This window comes from Carassius gibelio, chromosome A5, assembly GCF_023724105.1.
Source record: "Carassius gibelio isolate Cgi1373 ecotype wild population from Czech Republic chromosome A5, carGib1.2-hapl.c, whole genome shotgun sequence".
In the NCBI taxonomy this organism is placed as follows: Eukaryota; Metazoa; Chordata; class Actinopteri; order Cypriniformes; family Cyprinidae; genus Carassius; species Carassius gibelio.
Window position 1 is genome coordinate 23,691,216 of NC_068375.1, and position 26,955 is coordinate 23,718,170.

Sequence of the window (26,955 nt, forward strand, 5' to 3'; positions counted from 1 at the left end):
TCCCTCAGTGGAGGGATCTTTTTACCGTGGCAATCTGATTACAGCTCTGCTTGCTTTGGCTAAAGAGCACATCAGAAATCAAACGTTCTCTGGCAAGAGTTATATTTTCTCAAACACACACACACACACACACACACACACACACAAGCACACAATACTGAATGGCAGGTCAGAGAAGTGTTTGACCTGATAGGATTGCAGACTGGAGTTTGGTACAGGACAATTTAAAGTGAAGCCCATACGCTCGTTGTAAAATGTTGTATAACTCAATACGCTAATGCCGCCATGGTGGTTAAAATGGCTGTGTTCTGTAAAACACACACACATAAAGAAGAGTTACAGACCTTATGTGACAGTGGTCTCAAAATGTTATCACCTCATAAGCGGTGAATTTCTCCAGTTGGATGGCAGTGTGACACACACAGCATGGACAGCTGGATGTGTGGTTTTTACTCGTACAACTGGAGCCCATCTGGGACCAACACACACACACAAACACACACACACACACACAAGATGAAACTGTGATAAATTCCGACTGGCCTCTGACCATTCTTCTCTTCATTATTCTCTCCTGTTATATCTACATATCCTCACATCACCTTATCTTCCTCCATTATGAAGATAAAATAAGAGATTTTATTCATCGGTTTTATATCCAAACTATGAGATAACCTTTGGAGAAATTTGGATAAAAGATCAAAAAAGGAAACACAAGATAACCTTCTGATGACCTCTACGGTCTGCAGATTTCATTGTTGAAGCTGATCAAAGCATGTGTTCCTGCTTTGATACTGCTGTTAGTGTTGGATTCATTTCCCTCTGTCTTTTCATCTATTATTGCTCCATTTCATGTTACATCCCATGAGAGAATAAAAAGCATTATTTCATCATTCCAACATGCAAATAATAAAATAAAATAGAAAAAACATTACTCCCCAATGCAAGCTGATCACTATATATGTGTGTCATGGACATGGCAATGACAGCTCGACACAAATCAAAGGTTGGCGACGTACTTTCAGATCCCATCAGAATGCTGACTGAGAGTGGCACTCCTCTGTGGAGGGGAAATGTGCTTAATTGTTATGAAAATAATTTACAGTACATTAAATGGACTACAAAATAAGCTCAATTTTTCCTCAAAATGAAAATTCTGCTGATTTTACGGTGAAATACATTTTAGGGCTACAAATTTGCAATTCAATTTGGATTCAAAAGCCATCCATTGGATTGGATTGGACTGGATTTCAATTTCAATGTAGAGAGGGTTTTGTTAGACTATTTGACATATTCAACTTGATGTACACACAGTTCAGTGAACATTCACAGATGAACTAAAAAAGCTTTACTATCCTAAACATTTAACAACACCTACGTATGACCAAAACAATGCTTGATTTAAATTTGCTTCTAAGTAAATCACTGTGGATTAAAATTTCACTATCTCTAGTCTGGGTAGAAGATCAGTCTGTTTCCTTTCTGACTAGGGGTGTGCGATATATTGCAAAAAATAAAAATAGCGATACTTTTGGGGATATTTTTGATAACGATAGTTAGATGATATTTTTCTAGGTGTGTAACTGTGCTGATATCTGACTACCATGGACTGCTGCAGTTTTGATATTCTTCATTCTGTGTGGTCAGTTCACATCAGTGAGCAGAAATTAATCTTTTCACATGTTTAAATACATTTTTACCTTTTATGGGCACTTTTACTTTTAATAAAGCCATTTTTTCTTCTGAAAGTACATCTTTTGAGTCAAATTGTTACATTTAATCAGTAAATTAGAATATTAAGAAATTTAGGCTGTTACCAAACAAATGAAACCAGATCAACAAAATGAATCTTTGCAAAAGTTGCATCTGAAATGGCATTTTTGTTTACACAATATTTAATTCAGCTAAGACAGACATGGAGTGCTTTAACCTGCAGTTACAGATGCGTAATGTTTTGATATTTTAAACATAAAACATTGAATATGGATGTTTGAAATTATAAAAAAAATAAAATAAAGATTTTTTAAATGTGAAATTAAAGCCGCCAGTGGGTACAGCAAGTCATCCTCAACAAGCGAGTAATTGTGATTGAACCAAATAATTTAAACGGTTGACGAAACGAAACCTCGTCATTGCGCAGAGATGCAAAACTGTTCTGTGGTTGTGGCTGTTTTAAATTGATTTTTTATTTATTTATATTTCTCTAAATGCGCACGTGCACTGTTTACCCACTAAATTTCAACCTGTTTAACCTACTTATAATATAAAGAGCTGTTTTGAAGATGTAGTCAGCAAAATGAAAAAGCTGCCATTTGTGACAAACACCCATCTTACTCAAATTCACACGCACACAAACACAAGAAGACAGATGCTTTGGTTTCCACTTCTATTGTTGGATATAAATATACATTTACTTACATTACACACTCTCAAAGTGCATTCTCGCACAGTACAGCAGCAAAACACACCACACTAAAGATTTATTACAGGGCTGCATATTTGAGGCCAACCAAATATCAGAGTTCATAACACACTAACAAACGAATGAGAGGAACAGCCATTATGCCCTCAATTAAAGTAAACTGACCAATATCCAATTTGAAGAAGCCTTTTTCTCATAAAATATACCACTCAGCAGAAATCTGTGGTTCTGTAAATATTGTTAGAAAGTAAAATAAAGTTGATTGAGAACTAATTATTTTTCGTCATTTAACAACCTTTATTCAGAATTTATAATTCTGAACAATTAGCGCCACCAAAACGTGCTGGGAAAATAGCCCCGTCACCATTTAACGTGGTTGCCTGCACCAAACTCACTCCATTGGTTGAGTAAGAAGTTGACACATCAGACCACTCAAACAAAAAGAGCAATGTCTGAAAGCACCAAAGCTCCTTAGTTTTTTTTTTTTTTTTTTTACACATTTTGGGAAGTCGTCCTTGGAGGGCAGCTTTGAGTAGCGATTAAAGAAATATATAAAAAAATATATTGACCAACACAATCTTATGAGAAATCTTATTTTACGTAAAACGTTTGCTAAAATACTGTGAGCAGAATGCACAATGTGTTAGTATTGGCTAAATTGTTTCTAAAAGTTTCTAAATTGGCTAAGCTCATTACGAGTTCAAAAGTTGCCACTTAAAGAAACTTCAAAACGGGATTTACAGCAGGAAAATCTAATGCTCATTGGCTTTCACCTGCATTGTCACAAATTTTTGTACTGCTTTTGACATTTTTGCGATAATTTTTTTTTTTGATTGCACTTATCTGTCTCTGAGTTTTTTTTATACTGTACATATTTATAAGAAATAGTCATGGTTATGTTTAGAGGTAGGAGACAGATTTGTGACTATAAAAAAATCGTTTTAATGCTATATTGTTACTAAAATGGTAATTTCCCTGCATATTTCGGTCAAATACATCTTTTTATATTCACTATAAAATGGGTAGGTTTAGGTTTGGGGGAAGGTTAAGGGGTCTAAAAATATATATTGCTTATCATTAAAATATAAATATGCATTGATACAAATAGGCCTAAATTAATGATATTGAAGATTTCTAAATATTTTAAATTTTTTAGCAGTAAATTCATAGCAATTCTATGTTTTAAACATAATAAGTCCAATTTGTATGTTTTAGCAATCAATCAGAGCTTTTTAAGTGTTGTGCTTGTAAACTTTACGTACTAATACATATGTATAAACAACGTGAACATCGCTACTAGGTTGTATTTACAGCTTTTGCATTGAACCAAGCAAGCAGCAAAACTGCAACAAAATCTAATTAATAACCATTACCTATTTGCTAGATATGAGTTGACTTGTACAAAATGTAAAGCTTTTGTTCACAATCCAACCAACCAACGGTTTCAAATCAATACAGGAAATGCGTGGCGACGTCAGTGAACAAATGTCTTTAATGCATTCCATATTAATGCAAAACAAACTATAGATGTGTGTCAATAACCTATTGGTTCCAGTGTCAGACATACTTTCACTCTCTCCCTCATATAATTTGCAGAACACCAAAATACCATGAAAGAAACAAAGGGAAATCTATAGAGAGGAGCATTTTGCTAAATACACGTGTCAGGGAATCATCATCTTCACCGGGGTCCAAACTGCACCCAATCCCAATCGCTGGAGTACTGATCACCTGCACCTGCACTCAATAATCCTACCCAGTAAAAAGCCACCTTCTCTTCAGTACTTCGGTTTCTGGTCTACCGTTCACTACCCCGACTTAGATTTACTCTAACCTGTGGTTTGCTTTAATCTCCAGTACCCCAGACAATCCTCCAGTGTTTCTCACTTGTTGTCCTCCCAGTCTACTGGTCCCCGTCTCTAGTTCCGGATATCCATGCCATTCTCCACCGCCAGTCAAAGTCCTTGGACCATAAGTGAGTGAAGTGAAAGTGACATTCAGCCAAGTATGGTGACCCATACTCAGAATTCGTGCTCTGCATTTAACCCATTCAAAGTGCACACACACAGCAGTGAATACACACAAACCATGAACACACACTCAGAGCAGTGGACAGCCTTTTATGCTGCAGCACCCAGGCAGCAGTTGGGGGTTTGGTGCCTTACTTAAGGGCACCTCAGTCATGGTATTGCCTGCCCGAAATTTAAACCCACAACCCTAGGGTTAGGAGTCAAACTCTCTAACCACTAGGCCACATGACTCCCAACCCTCCCCCCAAAAAAGATACTACACTTGATCTTAGCCAAAAGGTTGAGAAGCCACATAATACTTACCGTGATTCTCACCAGCTTTCCTATCCATTTCCAATTCCTGCAATAAACTCTGTTATCACTATGCCTGGTTTGTGACAATTTTTTCAAAAACTCACATAGCTTCAGAGGACTTTGCGTATGAATCATGCAGACTACATTTAGGGTACTTTTTTTATCTTTCTGGAGCATGAGAAACTCAGTTTCTTTTCACTTTTTTAGACATTACGTTAAATTTCTGTTTACATAATTTGAAGAACATTATAAACATGAGCTGGTTGAAAGTATAGTCTTCAGAAAATGCTGTGGTCCTATCTGAGGGTGCATTGTGAATCTTGATAAATCGAATAGGTATAGTATATCTTGTTAACGTGTACATATAAAATAGAGTTCATTATGAGAACCCAAATCTTTTTGACAAACGCACTGAAGAAGCAGTCATCCCCGCTCCTGCTGTTATATACAGAACTCATAATAGAATCCAAGACCTCCACTAAACTTGAGCAACATCTAAAAACTGTTACACCCTGAATGAATACTGCCAAATGAGAGCAGAATGTGCTCCAGGGGTTGCAATCAGATCAGGCCATGACATTAGACTGAGTTTTTGGATTCTCAAAGGAGCAGCCCAGTGAGGTTTATGTGTGAACACTGTAAAACATCAGATCATTCCCAGAATGAAGACAGAATAAAAATATGAATCTAGAAATGTGAACAGGCAGCTTCATGAACATATTCAGATTGCGTTAATTTGTCCTGATGTCCATCACAGCTTGTCTGAACAAAGGGCATGAAATGGCTCAAATTGGTCCTTCTCTTCAGCTTTGGCAAATTACTTTGATGTCTAGAAGGCGAGTGATTAACACTCAAACAAACACACAAAAAAGTGTGTGTGTGTGTGTGTGTGTGTAGTCACAACCCCATTTGCCCTATTAAACTGTCTCATCCATACGTAGTCAAGCTATTTCTGTCTGTCATCTCTGTAGCTAAGCAACAATTGCTCCAGAGCCAGTGTAAGTGTCTGCTTGCATACAAGTATTTGCCCTCTTAACCAAAACCAGACCCTGGGCTTAATTTTCTCTCTATCTCTCTCTCACAAACACACACTCCAAGGGTCGTGTGTCTGGTGCCATAAGTGGTTTGTAAAGTGAGGCGTTCCCGTTTGTCTGAAGGGACCTGAGTGTTTGGAAGGATTAATACCAGCTGATGAACAATATACAGCAAAAAATGAACAGCTGCAGAAGGAGAGAGAAAGAGAGGAGATAAAATCAAGGACAACTCAAAGAAGTCGTTCTGTCATCTGTTAGTCTTCACCTCTGAGGCTCATCTAAACAGTCACAGTCTGTTTCTTTACAAGCTAAATCAAAAACATACCCAAAATTACACACACCACAGTGTACAAACATGCACACATGCTAATACAGACATGTCACACATGTACACACACACACTCACCAGTGTACACTAACTACTACAACAGATTTGTTCTTAACTTAACACCTCTTGTATTCACCCCAAACAAACGACATGAGACAGTGTCATTAGCATCACCAGACTGAAACTGAAGGCTACTTTTACGTTTTAATTTTTTGGGGGGTTAAAACTGTGGAAATCTGCAGGATGGATTTAAACAAAAATGTGCCACACTCATACTAGTAGCTGAAAGCGTAATCATATTATCCAAAATATTTAATTAACCAACACGCAATGGGTGGGGAATGTGTCAAGCTTTTGTGGAAATCTGCAGATGCCATGTGGGCCTGGTCATTGGAAACAAATTCTTGCGGCTTGGACAAGACACACAGACTTGTACGCATACATCACAACATCACAAATATTTATCCCGAACTTAAGACGGGAAACATGCAAGCAAGAGATCACAGAGGCCTCCACATATTTCTCAAGGATTACACGTCTCAGCGTGTGTATTGTGCTGTGTTGTATTCAAACCATGACAGCTTCAAACAAAAGGCTTGGCTCATCAAGCACACAGAAGAATGAATGTCCCTCTTTCTTACTCCTATTTTAGTTTTTTCCTCAATCCTTGAGTGATACATGAAATCATAAGTAATGGCCGTAATACAATAGTACTAACAGACATGGTAACAGTACTGTACAGAGCAAATATATTTGATTATGCTCCAGTGAGTATAGAACAGTTCAAATTTCTATACAATGTTATTTTATTACAATCCATCCACAGCCATTTACACCCTAACGTTCTATATACAGGTCTTTCTAAACGATTTTCTTTGCCGTATTTTCCTGTCAAAATAACGGAGTTCCATTGGAAATCTTCAGCTTTTAAGAAATTACGGTTTCTCCGGTAGTGAGCAAAAATAAAATGCAAATGACAATCTCATTGGCTGGTGTTCACCTATTATCGTCCCTGTTTTGATTTCAGCAATTGACCATATGCACTATCACTTCCTTGTTTTAGATAAGCCAGCTCAGTCATTTCCAGTCAACTGTACTGTTCTGTAAAGGGATCACCCTTTGCTCAGTTTCTCTACATAATCCATAAAAAATTTGGAGAAAAATTTAACTGGTCTAAGATGACCAAATGTCCATGTATAGGTGCATCTCAATAAATTAGAATGTTGTGGAAAAGGTCATTTATTTCAGTAATTCAACTCAAATTGTGAAACTTGTGTATTAAATAAATTAAATGCACACAGACTGAAGAAGTTTAAATATTTGGTTCTTTTAATTGTGATGATTTTGGCTCACATTTAAACAAAAACCTACAATCATGGGGAATCACTATCTCAACAAATTAGAATACTTCATAAGTATGTACGTTCATTTATTGTACATGTACTCAATAGATGGTAGGGGCTCCCCTTGCTTTAATTACTGCCTCAATTCGGCGTGGCGTGGAGGTGATTGGCACTGCTGAGGTGGTGTGGAAGCCCAGGTTTCTTTGACAATGGCCTTCAGCTCATCTGCATTGTTTGGTCTCTTGTTTCTCATTTTCCTCTTGACAATACCTCATAGATTCTCTCTGGGGTTCAGGTCTGGTGAGTTTGCTGGCCAGACAAGCACACCAACACCATGGTCATTTAACCAACTTTTGGTGCTTTTGGCAGTGTGGGCAGGTGACAAATCCTGCTGGAAAATTAAATCAGCATCTTCAAAAAGCTGATCAGCAGAAAGAAGCATGAAGTGCTCCAAAATATCTTGATAAACGGGTGCAGTGACTTTGGTTTTCAAAAAACACAATGGACCAACACCAGCAGATGACATTGCACCCCAAATCATCACAGACTGTGGAAACTTAACACTGGACTTCAAGCAACTTGGGCTATGAGCTTCTCCACCCTTCCTCCAGACTCTAGGAACTTGCTCTCATCTGAAAAGAGGACTTTGGACCACTGGGCAACAGTCCAGTTCTTCTTCTCTTTAGCCCAGGTAAGACGCCTCTGATGTTGTCTGTGGTTTAGCAAATTCCTTGACACATCGGTGTGTGGTGGCTCTTGATGCCTTGACGCCAGCCTCAGTCCATTCCTTGTGAAGTTCACTCAAAGTCTTGAATCGATTTTGCTTGACAATCGTCATAAGGATGCGGTTCTCTCGGTTGGTTGTGCATCTTTTTCTTCCACACTTTTCCTTTCCACTCAACTTTCTGTTAATGTGCTTGGATACAGCACTCTGTGAACAGACAGCTTCTTTGGCAATTAATTCTTGTGGCTTACTCTCCTTAGGGAAGGGTGTCAATGATTGTCTTCTGGACAACTGTCAGATCAGCGGTCTTCCCCATGATTGTGTAGCCGAGTGAACCAAACTGAGAAACTATTCTGAAGGCTCAGGAAACCTTTGCAGGTGTTTTGAGTCAGTTAGCTGATTGACAAGTCATCATATTCTAATTTGTTAAGATGAATTGGTGGGTTTTTGTTAAATGTGAGCCAAAATCAGCACAATTAAAAGAACCTAAATTAAAAGAATTTATTTTTTGCCGAGACACGTTTTTGGTTCATAAATTAGAATGTGCAGTGACCTTTAATAAATCTAAATTTTACTGCATAACATTGAGAAATAATAAATGCTTAAATTTTTTTTTTTAAAGATTTTAAAAATGTGTTCATGAAGGTAAGAGGTTGATTATCGAGAATACCATTACGATGTCATTTAAGAGTTTAGCCTAACTGCCTAACCAGTTACGATAGTGTTTATTTGTCAGCACTGAAATGTACAGTTATGTGTCGGAGTACTTTCCTGGGATTACAGACTCTGCATATATACATTATATGTTCTTTAATAACATGAAACTGTATGCTTAATCTGTTATCATTATTTACGGTGTTGCAATTGTTTTGTTTCTCAGTTTCTGATAAGAATGAGACAGGAGAGGTTCATGTGAGAGTCTCTACCTATACAGTCTATGGTCTCTATCTCTGTATAGCTCACCAGAAGATGGCTTATATTTATCCGGAAGTTCTAAATAGCGCTCAATGCATATGGTCAATTCAGTTCCAGCAAAGGCACACAACCTGATTAATATTCATGAATTAAGAATTATTTGTTTTTTCCCCCTGAATGACCCAAAAAACACCATCATAAATCCTAAGTTCATTTAAAATCACAAATTTGCATTCATACATGGTTACCAAGTTTAAATTCTAATCACTAAACTTCTATTATTAAATAATACTTGATTATCATATTATGATGCTTATCTTCTTGACTGACTGAATGATGTTAAGAGTGCACTTTCACATATTTAAAAAGCTGTGCTACATACACACACACACACACACACACATACACACACACACACACACACATATATATATATATACACACATATACATATGTGTGTGTGTATATATAAGCATTGCCCATAATGATCACTCATACATTCACACAATCATCAGTCTGGCTTTTTAGAACAAACATTAAATTAACATGTGATCTAGTGCCTTTCAAGAGAAATGTGTGCATACAATCATGCACGTACGCACACATGTGCCTGGAATGTGTTCAGCAACTTGTTCAATGCTAGAGCCGCTGCTCCACCTTTTCAATAGATTTTGTGTTGTTAATGCCAAACTTTAATAGAAAGCACCTAAAAATAATTATTTCCTCTTGAGACATAGTGGGACATGGGAAACCTCAGGATAAAGTTACATATATTATTATGTCATATTACATAAGACATAAACCTTGAAGAAAATTGCTAAAATGCATCACTTCACCAAACAATTGCAGAGAGAGAAAAAACTCAAAATCAACCAAAAACAGGTACTTCCTCGTTCGTCCTCCATTTATACAGTTGCTGTCCTGACCCCTGACCTGAATGGGTAGATGATGCCATTGCGGGCTTGTCAGGTGGTCAGAAAGAGAAGGGCTGATCAAGTGGTTAGTATTTTATGTGCGAGCACAGCGAGTGTATGGTGATTCAGTCGAGTGCTTGGTGTCGAGGCTGGGCCGCACCTGTCTGCAATTTGGCACATACTCTTCTCCACCTGCTCGCTTGATTTATTTTCTCTCTCACTGGCTTTGTTCCCCCCTCCTTTGCTTTGCCTTGTGTAAAAGGGCTCTGTGTTGTGGCTTTTAAACAATTCCAATTTGGGACAAACCACAAACCACATGAAACAGAGAGAGAGCAAGAGATAGAGAGGCTAGTAAGAAAGAGAAAGAGAGGGAGACATATGCTCAACAGCTTGACGAGCACTCAAATGAACATATACAGCTTTTGGATAGAAGGGAAGGAGAGAAAGAAAGAAGGTGAGAAAGAGAGAGAGGAAGAAAGAAAGAACGAACGAGATGAAAAGAGGCAGACACAATGTTTTGTGTGCATGTATGAATGTGTTTATAAAAATCACTATTTTTGAACCATTGATAAATCACGACATCATGATTCCTTGGATGGATGACAACACTTCTATTCTAAGCCTCTCTTTCAATAACATAATCATTTCTTAGGCCCCACTTATTTATACACCAGAGAAACATCCATATATACCCAAATTCATCTTAATTACCAGAGTTGTGGTCGATATATGACGCTTGGCATCGGTCTAACCAGAAAAACATGAACATTCATCTAAGCCATCATAAATCAATGATATAATCTCAAAGGGCACACCATCTGTATTCAGATTCATATCATTACTGTCAGCCTCACTCAAATGTCACCATATGTAAAACAGCATATTGTTCAAAAGAACAGATTCATGAACATGTTCTTTACAGCAAGAGGTCAACCGATACATTTACAGCTATGCCAAAATTACCATCTCAGAAGATAGTCCAAATATATGAATGGAAAATTTACTGAGACCTTACTTTCAACTAAAGTTGTAAGTAAGCTGAATCACATATTTTCTTTTGATGGCTGAAGCCAATGTTTTAGAGAACTGGGTGAGAGCACAGCATTTAATTCAACTGCTGAAATGAAATGTATATTTATTTTCAGTCTACATAATGGTTACTAAATTATTTGGATACAAATAACTTGAAAATCAATAATTAAATAAATGATAAATAAATAAAGAAAATATTTTGAACTTGTTAAAATAATACTTCACAAACAAACGATTTATACTTGATTCTGTGATCCCATTATGGCACTTTTCAATAATGAAATTATTCAATGGCCGTACAGAAAAAATGCTGAATGATAGCCAATATAATACCTTTATATCAGTCAACGGCTACAAAAGTGAACCATAATATATAATTTCACTTCAAAGAAGTCAGAATTGGAACTAGAACTTGCATCACTGAATCATTCAACATTACTTTTCACTGATTATTAATGAGATATGCAAGATTTTAACACTAGAAAACATTTTACTTAATAAAAAGGGCACAATATGGTATATAGGAATTTTAATCTGGAATATTAAGTGAATCGTGAAAGTTGTTTGATTTTAAAAATCTGACATCATAGTCTGAGACTCAGAAACTTTACAGAAGAAAACAAAACTTTGAGCAAGAAAATTTTAATTAAGGTCCCAAGAGCATAGAAATAAAAGAATATATCTGTGATTGTGAATGTCACCTTCATCACTCTTACTTCAGCCTCATCTGGATCAGTCTCTTTTCAAACACACCCCATACAGATATGTACGTCCACACATATAGATTAGAGTGAGTTTAGATGATGAGCATGTTATCACATATGGATTACATTAATGAGAACAACATTTCATATGAATCTCAAAGGACCATCAAGAATATGCTGGTACTGACTCCAAAATCAACATAAGCCTCTGCTCTCATCTCAAACCACAGGGAGGTTCACATATCACATACACTGAGATAGATTGTCCTGTTTAGTCAAGCTTTTAGTCATCTTCCCTTCTTTTTTCCCTACCTCTTCAACTGGACAGAGCTTTCTTCAAAGACAACAAATGATCAAATACACCCACACAGCTGTGCTCAAATTAATTCAACATACAACAACTAAACTACTTTTATTCAGAGGAGTCACTTCAGTGGAGTGATAACAGAAGGCCTTGTCAAAATATACACACACTCATGCATGACCTTTCGATCCCTGCGCTTAATGACAGATCACAGCCTGGTCACAGACAATGATGTTTGTCTGGAACGCTCTCAGTCGGTGAACCCCAGGGTGAACCAAACTCATTTAGGAACAGAGGGAATTACATTCCTGTGTAAAGACACACACATACTCACGCAGATGTCAACAAGGACATAAACCACCAGGAAACACAAACTGCTGCGAAAAGTTTAAATCACCACAACAGAGACAAAATACAATATTAACAGATACAGACACACATACACACACCACAACAGAAAGACAGATCATTCCACATAAATGCCAAGCAGGACCAGAATAATGTGTGTTATTATATGTACAATGTCAAACATACGCACACAGGCTCTTACAGACAGACTGACATGCACTGCACACACAGACACACACAGACACTGGCAGCAGACATACACACTGGGTTACTTGGGGACAGCCAAGCTAAAAATGGGGCAGTGTGTTCAGACTCCAGTCACAACCAATATAAGCTCACATTAATCACAATGAAACATTTTAAAAAGTCAATCTAAATAAGAGGGGCCATTGAGCTGTTTCTGTTTGTTTTTGAGGTGGCAGGGCTTGTGTGAAGGGTCAGAGGTCATTGGTCAGTTAGGATCGCCCTGGGTATTAAAGTCACAGTGAATATATATATATATATATATATATAAAACAGACATTTTTACATAAATAAACAGTACATATTTATAACTTTACCACAGATTTATATACAATAAATACTAGGGGTTTTCTGACTGATCAACTACCAATCACTATCGGCCGATAATCGCTTTGAGAATTGTAAAGGCCGATCTCATAAACCAAACTCAAGCTGACGATGTGCCTGCCGTGAGAGGTTTGGCATGCAGCGGGACCATCTCAATATACTATTGTGCAACAATTGTCCCATTGTAAAAACATCTCAGGTAACGAATGTAGACACTGCGAACAAGAACAAGAACAAGACACTGCGTCCTCTAGGGGTTGCTATGGGGGAACACCTTGTCATGACCCTTGTCTGAAGCATACATTGAAAAAACACCAATGAGTTGGCCGGCGACAGCCTCTGACGTCACAACCGGCGTGACTATAAATGGGCACCTGAAATACCTATCATCAGAAATAGAGGCGAATGAGAGCGGAGCTTTTTCATTGAAAAAATGCTCACAATGCATGCAGATTGCTTCCTCAAAGACATTGTGTGTGTGCTCTTCACCCAAACAAATGACGCAAAGATTGTGTGTGTCATCGGGTGTCAGATAATGCAGACACGGATGCACACATTGTCTAAAAACTTGCTAGTAGTCGCCATGATAGACACTGAAAGATGGCTCTTACCAGTTCTTTTAGATGCACACTTCAAACAGAACAGTCAGTGAAGACGAAGAAGAGAATGACATGTTCTCCCGGTGCCTACTTATAGTCACGTCAGTAGTGATATCAGAGGCTGTCGCCGGCCAACTCATTGGTTTTTTTTCAATGTATGCTTCAGACACGCGTCACAACGAGGTGTTTCCCCATAGCGACCCCTAGAGGACGCAGTTCGAAGTTCCCTTAAAATGGAACTAAAATACACAACATTTATATAATTATATATTTTTGAAAATGTTCAAAAAATGCCCCCTCCATCCTCTCAAATGTACCCTCAAAACCGATTTATGATATGAGAGAAAGAGAAAAAAGCTAGGTGTGCACAGTACAATATCACAGAAGAAGGCTATGTAGGATGACATGGGCACATCGCTGCTTTGCAACTTGTTAAAACAATTACTGGTTGCTGGAAAAACTACTACTAAGCTACTCTCACTCCACAGAAAATGTCACACTGCTTTTTGTTATCCATCTAGTTAAAAAAAAAAAAATGTGTCTGCCTTATCTTCCAAAAAAGAAATTTAATTTGTGTGGCCTATTGTAGACATGTAGATCCAGTTATCTATCTATCCATCCATCCACCCAATCATCATGCCGCTCTAAAGTGTAATTTTAAAACTATGGTTCCCAAACTAAGACACATCTGTGTGTTGGCTGTAGTCTGAGACTCCTTAAATAGATCCAGCTGGTTAAAGTTAAGCCATTAAAGTCATGCAAACATTCTGTTTCTTCAGAGCACAGCTCTCTAACACCTGTTTGGCTGAGGTGAACCCGCTCTTAGATCCCTCATTAGGACGCACATACACACACACACACACTTTTGTAATCAGTCAGACAGAGCAGTGCTCTGGGATATATGGCTAACACTGTATCAGATCTAAGATGCTGATCAACAAGCACATTCCTTACTGCTAACTTCTCACTGCTAACTCAAAGGACAAAGGACTCGGGCTAATACACAGAGTGCATGTGAGAAACTTGTGTGTGTATTAGTTACAGCGGTAAATAGTTGAATGGAGAGTAATTAGAGTGTGGCTAGCTCCATCCATTAATGTAATATCCTGTCGAGGAGGAATCCCATACTTACAAAGCTTAATAAGGAAAAGTGTGTGTGCATTAGAGGGCTCACACTGCGATCTGGCCACATGCCATAATGCCTGAGAGAGAAAGAGAGAGGTTGATGGGGAAAGAATTCCCTTCATTTTCCCATACTCTCTCCCTCACACACACACACACACACACAAACTCAAACAAAGGAAAGGTCTGAACTACCCTGTAAAAGAAAAGCAGGTCTGATCCTCTGTAACAGGTATGACCTTCACTGAAACACAAACTAGATGTGCTTTAGTGAGACATCAATAGCAGTTTCACAGCTGATCACAGCTGATGAGTATTTCATGTATGGAGTTAAATAGGGAATATTATCAATAAATGTTCAAAAGTACATTTTATACTATTTGTCTAAAGAGTTTAAATAACAAACACTAAAAACAATCATTTAAAATTCTACAAACAAATTTAGGCAACAACTTTATAAATGTAAATAATGGTAGCATATTGGCTTGGCTGATATTACCAATTACACAAGATATTTATGCATGCATATCTCGTTTATATCCCGTATATATAACTGTTAATATTGGTAATATCAGCCAAGCCAATATGGTAGCATTATGTTGTGCATCCCTAGACTTACATCATAACTGGTGGTACCATGATACTTAAAAAAATAAATAATACCTCAACCATTCAACATACCAAAACAAAATACACAATAACTTTGGTTTTTTATATTTTCTTAGAAAAACTATATTATATATAGCCATTTTTATCTGACAGCAGAGTGGTCATGTTGCACACACACTTTCACACACTGACAGACTAACAACACTCACGCCTCCCTCCATCAATCAGAGTTGTCATGGTCATACACCTTCTTTTAGCATGAATCAGTGCAATACTCACAAACACAAATATATGCATGCACATGCACACAGCAACACCTCCACACACACACACACACACTTGATCTAAGGCGTTTGTTATCTCAGGGATCTATGGGTGATTCTATTACATCATGCATAGCAACAATCATTGATGCCCAAAAATTGTTTACAAGGTCAAGGGCAAGTGTCACCAAACTTGGTCCTGGAGGACTAGTGTCCTGCAAAGTTCAGCTCAAACTTGCCTCAACACGTTTCAAGTATACCTAGTAAGACCTTGGTTAGCTGGTTCAGGTGTGTTTGATTAGGGTAGGAGTTAAACTCTGCAGGACACCAGATCTCCAGGAGTTTGGTGACCCCTAGTCAAGCGTGTGAAAACTGTGAATACAAACATGTATGCTCTTATAATTAAGAAAGATGACTGTGATGGATCAGTATAATAACAACAACATCTACTACTTGGCAATAAGCAAAAAGAACAATTACTCAGCCTATTCCACTAACTTTTACTGTACTTTTTGTGTGCACCAGGGATGAGATGTCTTCCCACCCGTCATATTCACTTCAGAAAGACCAAAGCCATAAATTAGCAATTTCATTCATTCACTGCAGGAAATTGTTGGTGTGTGTAATTCTACCTCCAGATTTAACCTCTAGATATGTCTAATAAAACACATCCATAAGCCAAGCATTCTGGATCCAGCGCTAATGCACTGCCCGCAGGGTGAACATCAGGAAATGCTGCGACGAGCCTGGCCTTTTGCCAAAGGAATCAAACACGAGTCCGGGCCAAACCGCAGCAAAGGCTAAATAAACAGCGACCTGTGCCGCCTGACAGTAAAAGTGCTTCTGATGAAGAGAGCTTGTAAAAAGGACAGATGTTGTTTAAACAGAACAAATGTACCCTGCAGGTGAACGATTCACAGTTACGAGAAGCGCTTTTAACACACAATGTGAGTGGGGTGAGAGACAATGCTACACTAAATCAATGACTGAGGTTACAAACTAGGTAGGTTTCTGTCATGCCTAGAGGTTAAAGGGTTAAGGATCCTCATAGGGAACATGATGGTTGCAGATTCAAACCTTTGCAAAAGACAATTCAAAGTTGGAATATGTTCTTGTTATATGTGGAAAAGCAAATAAAAGCTATAAATGGCAGTAAATAATATATCAATAACACATCTAATCAGCCTTTTGTACCTGAATGAATGTGCATATAATAATAAGAATAATAATGATGGTTATTATTATATTATAATTATATAATAATTGTTGCTTTAAAGTTTTATTTTAGTGGAATTATTTTTATTTTAGGATCATTTTGCATTACTCACTCAATGATCATTCTCTCTCACACAGTTATTATATGGTGATCTATCCTGGCAGAGCACACGTGATTTATACCGTCAGCTCATTAGTGGAGACTCCAAGCACTGATCTGGGTGTATCAAATAAAGGAGACCCCCAAAATGAGCAGTATGGGGTACTTCAGGGCCATGATTGAGAACCACCGATCAAAAGGATGTGGACTCTAACAATAGGTCTCTAACAAAACAAACACACACACACACACACACACACACACACATTATGGGAGGCAAGACAACAAATGCTCATCTCAATAACAGAAGCTAAAGCCAAGTAAGCAGGAAGGAGGTTTCTGCTCTTATATATAAAAACAACAGCTAACTCCGTTTACCTGGACGTCTGTTGTTGGGTGGTCGGTGTCCGGTAACCGGAGCACTGGCGCTGCGGCTTCATCGTGCGGGACTGGCCCCGCTGATGACACCTCGTCTTTGTTTTTCTGGGTTATTTCTCGTTTGAGCTCCGAGCGCAGGTCCAGGTAGCAGAAGAGCGTGACGAGGTGGAGAGAGAGCGAGAGGATGAACAAACTCAAAAAGATTTTGCAGTTGTTGCACTGCCTTTGGCACTCACACGCCGTCGCCTGCGTGCGCTCGGGCTCCTCCAACTTCGCCGGCTCGCGCTTCGGTACCATGGCTGCGTGCAGGTCAGTCAGCATTGCTTCTGCATACCGCACTTCTTCGTCCTCTCAGCTGCTTTTGGATTGGACTGGTCGCGGAGAGCAAACACTTCTCTGTGCGCTCATCTGGCTTCCTGACCACAGACTACGAGGATTCAGGCTGATAACTTACTACGGCCAGCTACAGAGACCGACCCCTAGCAGCTGATTGGTTGCCGGCATGACGTCATCTCATTGAAAATCCTACAGCGGAAAAGCACGGCACTATGACATTCATCAAGACGCGATACACGTTCACTGCCGATTACACAAGATTTCCCATTTCGTAACACCTTGGAAGTCGGGACTCCCAGTAGGCTACATACTTTCACTGTCATCATACATTCATTTATAATGCTTACTAAATCATTATATAGAAAGTTAGACGTTACGTAATACATGAACATATCACGAAACTCCTGTCTGGATATCCACAAGACACCCACAACAGAAAACCCTGGACCTAAATAAAAAAATAAAAAACGTTCTTGTCGAACTTTCCCTAGTCACATGATTGTACATTAGGCTTACTCAGTGTGTGCATGTGTGAGCGTGCAAGTGTGTGAAGTTCCACATCTTTAAAGTGTTAGAACAGAGGACTGGTAGTGTAATTGTGGCATATGTTGAGAATCAGAGCAAGACTGAGCGTTAAAAGCAGGACAGGACTGTCAATCAAATATTAACATCAAATGCACAAAAACACACATGAGCACACACACTGTTTTTCAAACAACAAAATTATACACATACATGCACTCCAGCTTACACACATTTATCATACTGTCAAGCACCAAAGCGCACACACCATATTAATTTAACTCTAAAATAAAGTTATTTATTACTATGGCAAAACTCTTCTGCTGCATGTTGTGTGAGGTAAGGTTTAAACCACAAACTGGTAATATTTGGGTAGTCATCTTTTTTTCTCTGTTAGTTTTAGCAGCTAGACCCGTCACTCTCATCCAATTGTGAAAAACAGTGAAACTGTTAGATCTGAAAAGGTAGGATGAAAGTGGAAGGATGGATGGTTTACAAAGACATCAGCAGTGCCGGTGTTGTGCCCAAATTCAACCCTCTGCCAAAATAATTACCCCCCTCTTTGAAGTCACTACCTGACTACCTGATTGCCTCACCCCAACCCCTCCCCTACACTTACTCCTAAACCACTAATACTAGGGAGGTAATAATCTGGCGGGGGACAGAATTGGAAACAATACTGGAATTTCCTTCTAGCTTTAGCTATTTATTTTGTTCCATATAGAAACTTGGTGCAGTATCATAACCTGATTCAGCATTACTGCATACTAGTTGGTAAAGTCTATAATAGAGCTCAGTATGTAATTCAGTGAAAAAAATCTAGCCCAAGAAGTTTGATGGATGCTATTTGACTCCTCTCTTTGTGGCTTTCTCTCTTTCTCTTCCTCTGTTCTCGCTCCACTCACAGCTGTGCTCTGTGTACTGCAGATCCTCTGTGACCTCATAAAGCTGAGCTTCTTTAATATGGTTTTATATTAAATCTGTACCGCTTTTATTCGGATCCAGACTCTTTAATCTTAAATCACTTAAATATTCACAGCTCACTGCTGCTGAATAAATTCAGCACCACACAAACATGCACAACACGGTCTAGCTGTCTCCCACTCAGACAGTGACCTCTGACATTTCATGATGGATCTCTAAATGCAAACATTACTAAATAATGTAATAAAAGCATCATTACAATAGCTCGACCCACCCAGAATGTCTGGAATGAGTTCTAAAAACACGCAATCAAATGCATTTGTGCACATGCATGAACAAACAAGCGCACACGGGCACGTAACAAAAACATTTGCCAAAAACACTCGCAGGCACACACAAACACACAAATGCATCAAACTAAAAAAGCAACGCTGAAGTGAATATACATGTATGGGTCTGAGGCCCTTGGGCAGTTGAAATTAAATTATACAAATTAACTTAACAGAGGGTCCAGCCCATACGGAGCCCAGAGGGGCTGGATTCAGAGTGCTAAGAGTTTAAGAAAACAATAATCACACACACACACACACACACACACACACTGAGAGAGAGAGAGAGTGAGCGAGAGAGAGATTTGGAAACTGAATGTTCTAGGTTTTTGTGGAAATGAAAGCTTTAGCCTAAGTTCTGCCAGGAAGACTCAATTACTTCGTCACTTATTACCTTCATCATTATCCAATCACGTCTTTATACATCGGTATAAAAGATCGTACTTACACATGTTTGAGTTCGCAGATGCCAACGTGATAGCAACCTCCACCCTCTCCACCACCACCAGGATGGTCCTGTCCTTACCTTCCAGGGGGGTCGGCTGCACCCCTGCCTTCGTCTTCAGGCAGGAAATGCAGGTCAGATTACGAACCATGGACATGGCTTTCCGCCAAAGAAATTTATAATTATGCTGGCTGAGTTGTCAATAAATGTATGCTTCATACATCATTTTATCTCCCGAGTCTTTCTGGTAGAACAATTATTATTTGTAAGTTCAACAGCTTATACAAAATTCATCAAACAATAACAATAGCCATGAAAACATCCTAAGGTTAATGCTAAAATTATTATTTTAGTGAGCTGTTAAACAAAAATTTATGGCTTAGAAGATTAATTAATAATCAAATTTTAAATGGTTTATTAGTCATCCTTGTGAAATTATTCTTCAGTCTTTTTGTTAATAGCTATTCCTTTTACTTCGAACAGGAAGTGGTATTTACAGTATGAAGAAAAAAAACTTGTCAGAAGGCAGTGAATTGGGTGAAGGATATAAATCAGGGGTCTCAAACTCAATTCCTGGAGGGCCGGAGCCCTGCATAGTTTAGATTTAACCATAATTATACACACCTGATCCAATTATCAAGTTTTTCAGGCTTATTTGAAAGCTAAATGGTAGGTGTGCTGAAGCAAAGTTGGAACCAAACTCTGCAGGGCTCCAGCCCTCCAGGAATTGTTTTTGACACCCTGATGCACATAAATCTGCAAGATACAAGATACCTACATTCAAAGCCAACACCCTCACACTGAGAAAACACTGCCTCCTACTGGCAAAAATCGTATCACACAGGCCTATCAAGGATATGCACGTCCTGATACTGCGGAATTAGATGTGTTCCTAGGTCAACATATGCACCAACATAGATGAAGGGTAAATAATGAACGTCTTCATTTAATACGTGGAGGTTGTCAGGTGTGCCGTGGAAAATTAACAAATGATCTAAATTCCCATCTCTATTATATTTCGTTATAACTATATCAGTGCCATTGGTCATCCTTATGCCTGTTTGTGGGTTTAACAAATATTTTACCAATCAAAAGCATTCAGAAGATATCCATAGTTTGAATATGGATCTCTGCTTGTTTGCAAGACAAGGGTAAATAAAGAACTGATGTTTGAATAAGTACAGGGGTTTTCTTTATGCAAGAAACACTGTCTATAAAGGCTAATGTAAAGGCTAATGTTTTTTCTGTGTTTGAAGAGCGCAGAAATGTTAGTATTTTGCTGTGTAGTTGTAGCCATATAGGCCTAGTTTTGTAGCATATGTTTTTATATATCCTGTGCATAGCGGTTCATCTGGTATATCATGAGATTCTGGCTAAGTGTATTAAACAAGTAAATCTGAACTCCCATATAGCTACAATAAACTTCATAACCTTGAAGTTGATGAAAACGTAATGCGATGCACTCACTGCCTCAGATGCAGCCGGTCTAATGATGGACAAACCTACTAGAACATGATAACGTCATGACATGTTAAGTGAAAGTATCTGATCATATATAGAGCCACAACTCTGACAGCATTATTTAATTATAAAAAACTACATTCATAATATATATTTTTTTCTTTAAATATTATGTTTAGTGGTGTGCCATGGGATTATAATTTTTTTTTAAGCAAAACTATGCCGTGACAGAAAAAAAGATTGGAAACACTGATCTAATGGATAAACAAGCACCTGCTGTTGAGTAAATTCTGCCATCCAACAATAAACTCTCATATAAGCATTTTTATATGTTGGTTGCCTTTTTAGTTTTATTAGATTTATTTCACAGTAAGCTCATCGATCTGGTCTTTGGTCTGATGACAGGCACAGACAGGCTTCGAAAACAAAATTTTACTGACGTTCTGTAGAAATGTGTTAAATCCTGTCAATCACAACTCAAGGAAACATCTGCTTACATCGTCTGTGACAAACTTGCAGGTTTCTGTTCTGTTTGTATTCTCTTCGATGTATTTAAGCATTGCCACACAGTGTGATGTTGTTCAGGTAATCACAGCTGTCCTTATATTATAAATACAATAGGGGCATTTCTGAATCTGTACAAATCGGTTTGATGAATGATTCAATGATTCATTCCTTACAGTCGCTCTAAAGGAACTGGTTTAATAATTTAATTTAAATTACCGATAAAGACCATTGGGGGTGTTTCCGATTATGCATAACCATCTACTAGTAAGTGAAAAACAATATGTGAAAATTCATACAACACGGTAAACAATTTTGCACAAAGCCTTGTTTTTTGTTGCTAAATAAAGCAGTGTTTTTGAAAAAATGACAAAGAGTTTGCCTGTTTATTTCCTTGTTTTTTAAAATAAATGAATCAGTGTTTTTGAATGAATCATTTGAATTAATTATTTGTTGGCTCACGCATTAAATCGTTCACTTGATTCGTTCCGGTGTTCTGACAATTTGTGCTACCCTCTCAGCTTGTGCTGTCTCCCATCAAAAGATAAGTAGCACAAATCGATAGCGAATAATGCTACCTATCAGATTGTGCTACCAGCATCTTATTCATGCATTCATACTTACCCCTACCCTAAACCTACCTGTCCATACCTACCCTTACCTTACTCTGATAGGTAGCATGTTTCATCGGTACACCTGGAATGCATCAGATAATGTGCACCATCAGTCTGTCGGTGCAAGCAACACTTAAACACAGCATATTTTTCTCCGTTTGACAACTAGAGAGAATGAAATATCCATCCACTTAAAATGAAAGTGGATACGACTGACCATTATGTAAATGATGTGTGCCTGAAACCTCCGTCTGAATGAAGTATTAATTTTAAGCTTGTTTTCATCTTGTTATTGGGGAGTTTGTAGAACTGTGACAGACCACATGGAGTAAATTTGTTATGTTTCCGAAGTTTTTCCCACAGTATTTTTTCAATTAGTGCACTGCGAGTTGTTTTGGAAGAAAAGCATCTGCTAAATGGTAACTACCACAAGCCCCCTTAACAGCCCCCAAACATCAAGACCGACATAAAAATCCACGAGTAAATGTGAAAGGCGTTAATAGGTTTTGGCTACAGCAGTGTGCAGAAGCCTTTAGAATGAAAAAAGAGAAACAGTTGTGAAGGGAGCATAAAAAATAAAATAATACTAAAGGGACTTCAAAAGAACTTCAGAGAAAATGCCAACAGAAAGCACCCCAAAAATCAAATGCAGCCATCTTTTCTCCTGTAACCAATCTAGACACATGGGCCAGAACATAGTGTTTTAAATACAGAATTTTAAATATAACCAATGTCTTCAATAGTGTTCGTTTAATTATAGGAGAAATGTAACAATGTCATTCATCAATTCTTCATACATTCATTTTTGTTTCCAAGAACGTTGACTAAAACAAAACAAGATTGTCATTCATGAACCGTGTTTTAACATGTGCAGTTAGTCCTTATAAACCAAACGAAACACTGAAAAACAGTTAAAAACATTCATTCATTCACTCACTCACACAAACGCACAGAGACATGCACGCTCATATCAAGCCAGATATTCCAACCCTCAAAAAGACAGACACAGGCGCTCCAGCGGTTGTGAGACTTCCTGTGTTTTCCAGGCATTTGGTAAGGGTTGTCTCATGCACAGCAGACAAAAACTCTTTCACAGCATGTGCGTCTTCCAATAAAGAGGGAGATGTTCCAGTCTGTCATTCCTCCCTCATGGGAATGTCTTCTAGAGGTACTAATGCCTCCAAGGAGCCAGTGTTGCAATGCTGCAATGTTGTTATGGAGATAACAGTGTGCAGTAAGAAGAGAACAAGCACACACAGTTTCAATTTACTGCCATGAAGACGATTTGTACATGACACCGCTCCTGAAGATAACCTCCTATGCAAAGACAAGGAGCCTGGGAGGCGTGTCAGAGCACATGCTGCGCCTACAGTGGAGTCACACCCACTCCATCTGACATCACAGCAGTCTGGACCCTGACTGCTCAAATACTCCTCTTGAAACCCTGATGGGAAAGAGAGAAACACTGGCTTAGAACAGGGCAGAACATTATACACAGTGCATCGATTCATCATTTCTGAATGAACACTTACAAATCAGTTTGTGCAGTTTCTTAATTAATCCGACTTACTCACTAAACAGCAAGTCATGTCCAGCTCTGTTTTAGTATTATTTATATACACTATTATAGTATTTATATGTATTTTAAATTAGCTTTTATTTTTCTATTTTCAGTTTTCATTTTAATCTAGAGTTGAACTGATTTAAAGTTTTTATTTATTTATTAATTTTTTTTATCGGATCTTGTTTTCTATTTAGCGTTATTTCAGTTTTAGTACTTAAACTATTTAATTTAGTTGCTAAGCCTACACTTCAAATTCGAATTAAAGCTTTTTTATATTTTACATGTAATATTTTTATTACGTTTTTTTTTTAATTTACAAAATTGATTTTTAATAGTTTTAGTTAACAATAACAACACTGCATGGCCTAACAAATGATAATGAAGGCTTTTGTGACCTAAATTAGCATAGTTACTGACTGGTCTTTAGGCAAAATACACATATTATGGAATTTAGCAGTTACATTTCTTATAATAATCACAATAATAAGACTCTATTTAGCTAAACGTATGTTTAATTCCAGCCATTTCTCTGCGGTGGAATATAATTAAGAATTTTACTTTCAACTTTAGTGCAACAGTCTGAACAATGTCCTGAGTGGATGGGCTTGACTGGCCTGCACAAAGTCCTGACCTGAATTGGGATGAACACTCTGTTTCAATTCATCCCAAAGGTGTTCAGTGGGATTAGTGCAGGCCAGACTGCTGCAACAAAGACTGGAAGCACCCAATTCTGGAATAGTATAAAGGCCAAACCTGATGATTAGAAAGAGTTGCACACATAGTGTATGTATTCTGTGATTTACCTGCACAGAGAAAGCTTGGCAGACCGGCATACAGCAGATGGTCATTGTCAGGTAGGATGAAGGGGCAGCTGGCTGTGACCTCACCACAGTAGTGCCTGCATGGGAGCCACCTCACACACTGTCGCTGGGGAACCGGAAAATATTCTGCACAAAGCCAGGCTTTATACACTGCCTGAAACACACAAATACCATTACACTCTTATTCAGATTTATGCTGAATACTAAAGATTGTGGATGGTGCGTCTACATCCATCATCCTCATATCCCATACCTAAGTGTTTTTGGTAGTAACTAAAAGAGCCTCTCACCTGACACAGGTGTGTTTGCGCGCGCACTGAGTAGTCATCCGCCATGTATTTGCGCGTGAGGACCTGAAACTCCTCGTATTTTTCCTGAGCGTGTTGGTCGAGTCGGATGTACGCGTGGACACAAGCGCTGCACAGGTCCCCGTCCTCCGGTCCGCCGCTGAACAGGTCACGAATGACACGCGTCAGACTGCAGTTGATCCCGTCAGGACTGGTCATGCTCTCCAGTAGGTCCGCTATTGTGAGCGCGTCGCAAAAGGACAAGCTGAAGTTTCGGAAGTACTCCAAAAACGCGTGTGGCGACACCGTGGGCACCGGTACAGAGTAGGAGGAGCTCACCAAACCGCTCTTTTGCCGGTAAAGCGTAGAGCACGCGGACTCCAGAGGTGCGCGGCGCCGCGCGTCAGCCTCCACGCACTCTGGTCTGTTTTCTGTCAGGTTGCTCAAGAGGACCCCGCAGTCCTCATCGCGAAGGCCCGTCTGGGCGTCGTGACTCGCATTGCTCCATGTCCTCCGGTGAGTCCGGTCTCTCGAGCGGAGCTTGCCTCCCGCGCAGAGCCAGAGGTGATCAGACAACAGCGCCGTGAAAAAGAGCAGCGACGCCAGGCTCATGCGCCATCTCTGCACCTTCTCCGGCTCCGCGCACGGTTTGTCGATGGGTTCGGGCACGCGGCAGATTTCTAACTCGGCGTCAAGTTTCCTTCCACACCGCCAGGCGCCCGTGATCATATTTTAGAGGGGGAGACAAAGCGCGAGCTCACACGGGCGGGTCTCCTCCGCAATATTCTCCACCGCGACGTTTACATGATTGCTCGAAGCATCCCTTTCACCTGCTGCTCAGAATTAAGCTGCACTGCAAACACCTGCGTCTGAATAACCGAGACAGTGCATGATGAAGCACCTGCCGCGAGACTCCATCACCTACCCCGCATCTCCTTGATAACACATCGTGAACAGCCGAGTCTTACTCATTCACGGGCATCTCTGAGGCGGCAGGGTGTAGAGCTCGTGCGTGTTTGTCTGTCTGTAGGGGGCTTGTCATCTTTCCGTGGTCTCCTTCACTCTGTCGCCATCTTCGCTCGCACTCAGACGAACCCTGAGATGTTTTAATTGAAGGCGGGGGTGTGACGCGTGCGCTGTAGCGCGCATCCGTGCCTCCTCCATTGAAACTTCATTCACTATGCGCTCACCATTCAACATCGCGCATTGTTGCCCACCCCACCCGTCGAGGAATCACCCCGCGCGCCTTCCTCGAACAGGGCAGACGCACAGATCCCGGTTACGCGCGAAGAGCATCTTCACAGCACTGGGGGAATGTGCGTGAGAAAGCATTTTATTGTCTACCGGTAATTTTGATGCGTTTTACCACGTCGTTTTAGCGGTGGTCTCCTTGAAATATCAAAATAACTGACAAAACACACATATATATATGTATATATATATATATATATATATATATATATATATATATATATATATATATATATATATATATATGTATTAAAATGAAATAATTTCATTTCTGCTATATAGCCCCTCACACTACGGTAAGGATAAAATGGAAATAAAAAGGCCATATGGGGTAAAATACTCTTTTGAACGTATTTCTGAAACATTACATGTCAATAAAAACAACTACAGCACTTTCCCAAACACCTGTGTTTAAAGTGGTTATTGACTGCTCCATTCAAAAAGAAACTGTATTTGTGAACTAAATTTGGAGCTCTTAAGTTAACTTAATGAATTTTTTTTTCATATTATGTAAAATATGAAAAATGGATTCAAATAAACCAGGGAAAAGGTCTCTCCCAAAGTTCTTTACCTATTATTTTTATTTCAGTAATTTTCTATCATAATTTACTGTAGAGGATTGAGATAGATAGATCGATAGATAGACAGA

General features: G+C 38.9%; 2 protein-coding genes across 5 annotated transcripts in view; both read right to left on the minus strand.

Moving 5' to 3' along the window:
• Window positions 1-17,793, minus strand: part of eda (ectodysplasin A) — a 32,762-nt gene extending 14,969 nt beyond the window's left edge. For 2 of the 4 annotated variants that reach the window (XM_052592663.1, XM_052592661.1), the window contains exon 1: window positions 17,249-17,685. In XM_052592663.1, coding sequence (XP_052448623.1) covers window positions 17,249-17,569 — 321 coding nt within the window. In that variant the 5' untranslated portion in view covers window positions 17,570-17,685. Of the gene's footprint in view, window positions 1-17,248 lie in introns of all 4 variants that reach the window. The other 2 variants (XM_052592660.1, XM_052592662.1) reach the window with 2 other exon arrangements.
• Window positions 17,794-23,118: 5,325 nt separating this feature from the next.
• Window positions 23,119-26,332, minus strand: nalf2 (NALCN channel auxiliary factor 2). The gene is made up of 3 exons (XM_052592664.1): window positions 25,059-26,332; window positions 24,751-24,922; window positions 23,119-23,827 (listed from the first exon to the last, which is right to left on the minus strand). The coding sequence occupies exons 1-3, from the start codon at window positions 25,782-25,784 to the stop codon at window positions 23,520-23,522; spliced, it is 1,206 nt and encodes a 401-aa protein (XP_052448624.1). The 5' UTR covers window positions 25,785-26,332; the 3' UTR covers window positions 23,119-23,519.
• Between the last annotated feature and the right edge of the window lie 623 nt (window positions 26,333-26,955).

What these genes read in the sequence shown, in the direction of transcription:
- nalf2 (XM_052592664.1), bottom strand. Translation starts at nt 25,784, where the DNA reads ATGATCACGGGCGCCTGGCGGTGTGGAAGGAAACTTGACGCCGAGTTA. An exon ending in CGCAAACACACCTGTGTCAG is followed by an intron (nt 24,923 to 25,058) that starts GTGAGAGGCTCT and finishes TGTGTGTTTCAG; the next exon opens with GCAGTGTATAAAGCCTGGCT. An exon ending in GCCAAGCTTTCTCTGTGCAG is followed by an intron (nt 23,828 to 24,750) that starts GTAAATCACAGA and finishes CTTTCCCATCAG; the next exon opens with GGTTTCAAGAGGAGTATTTG.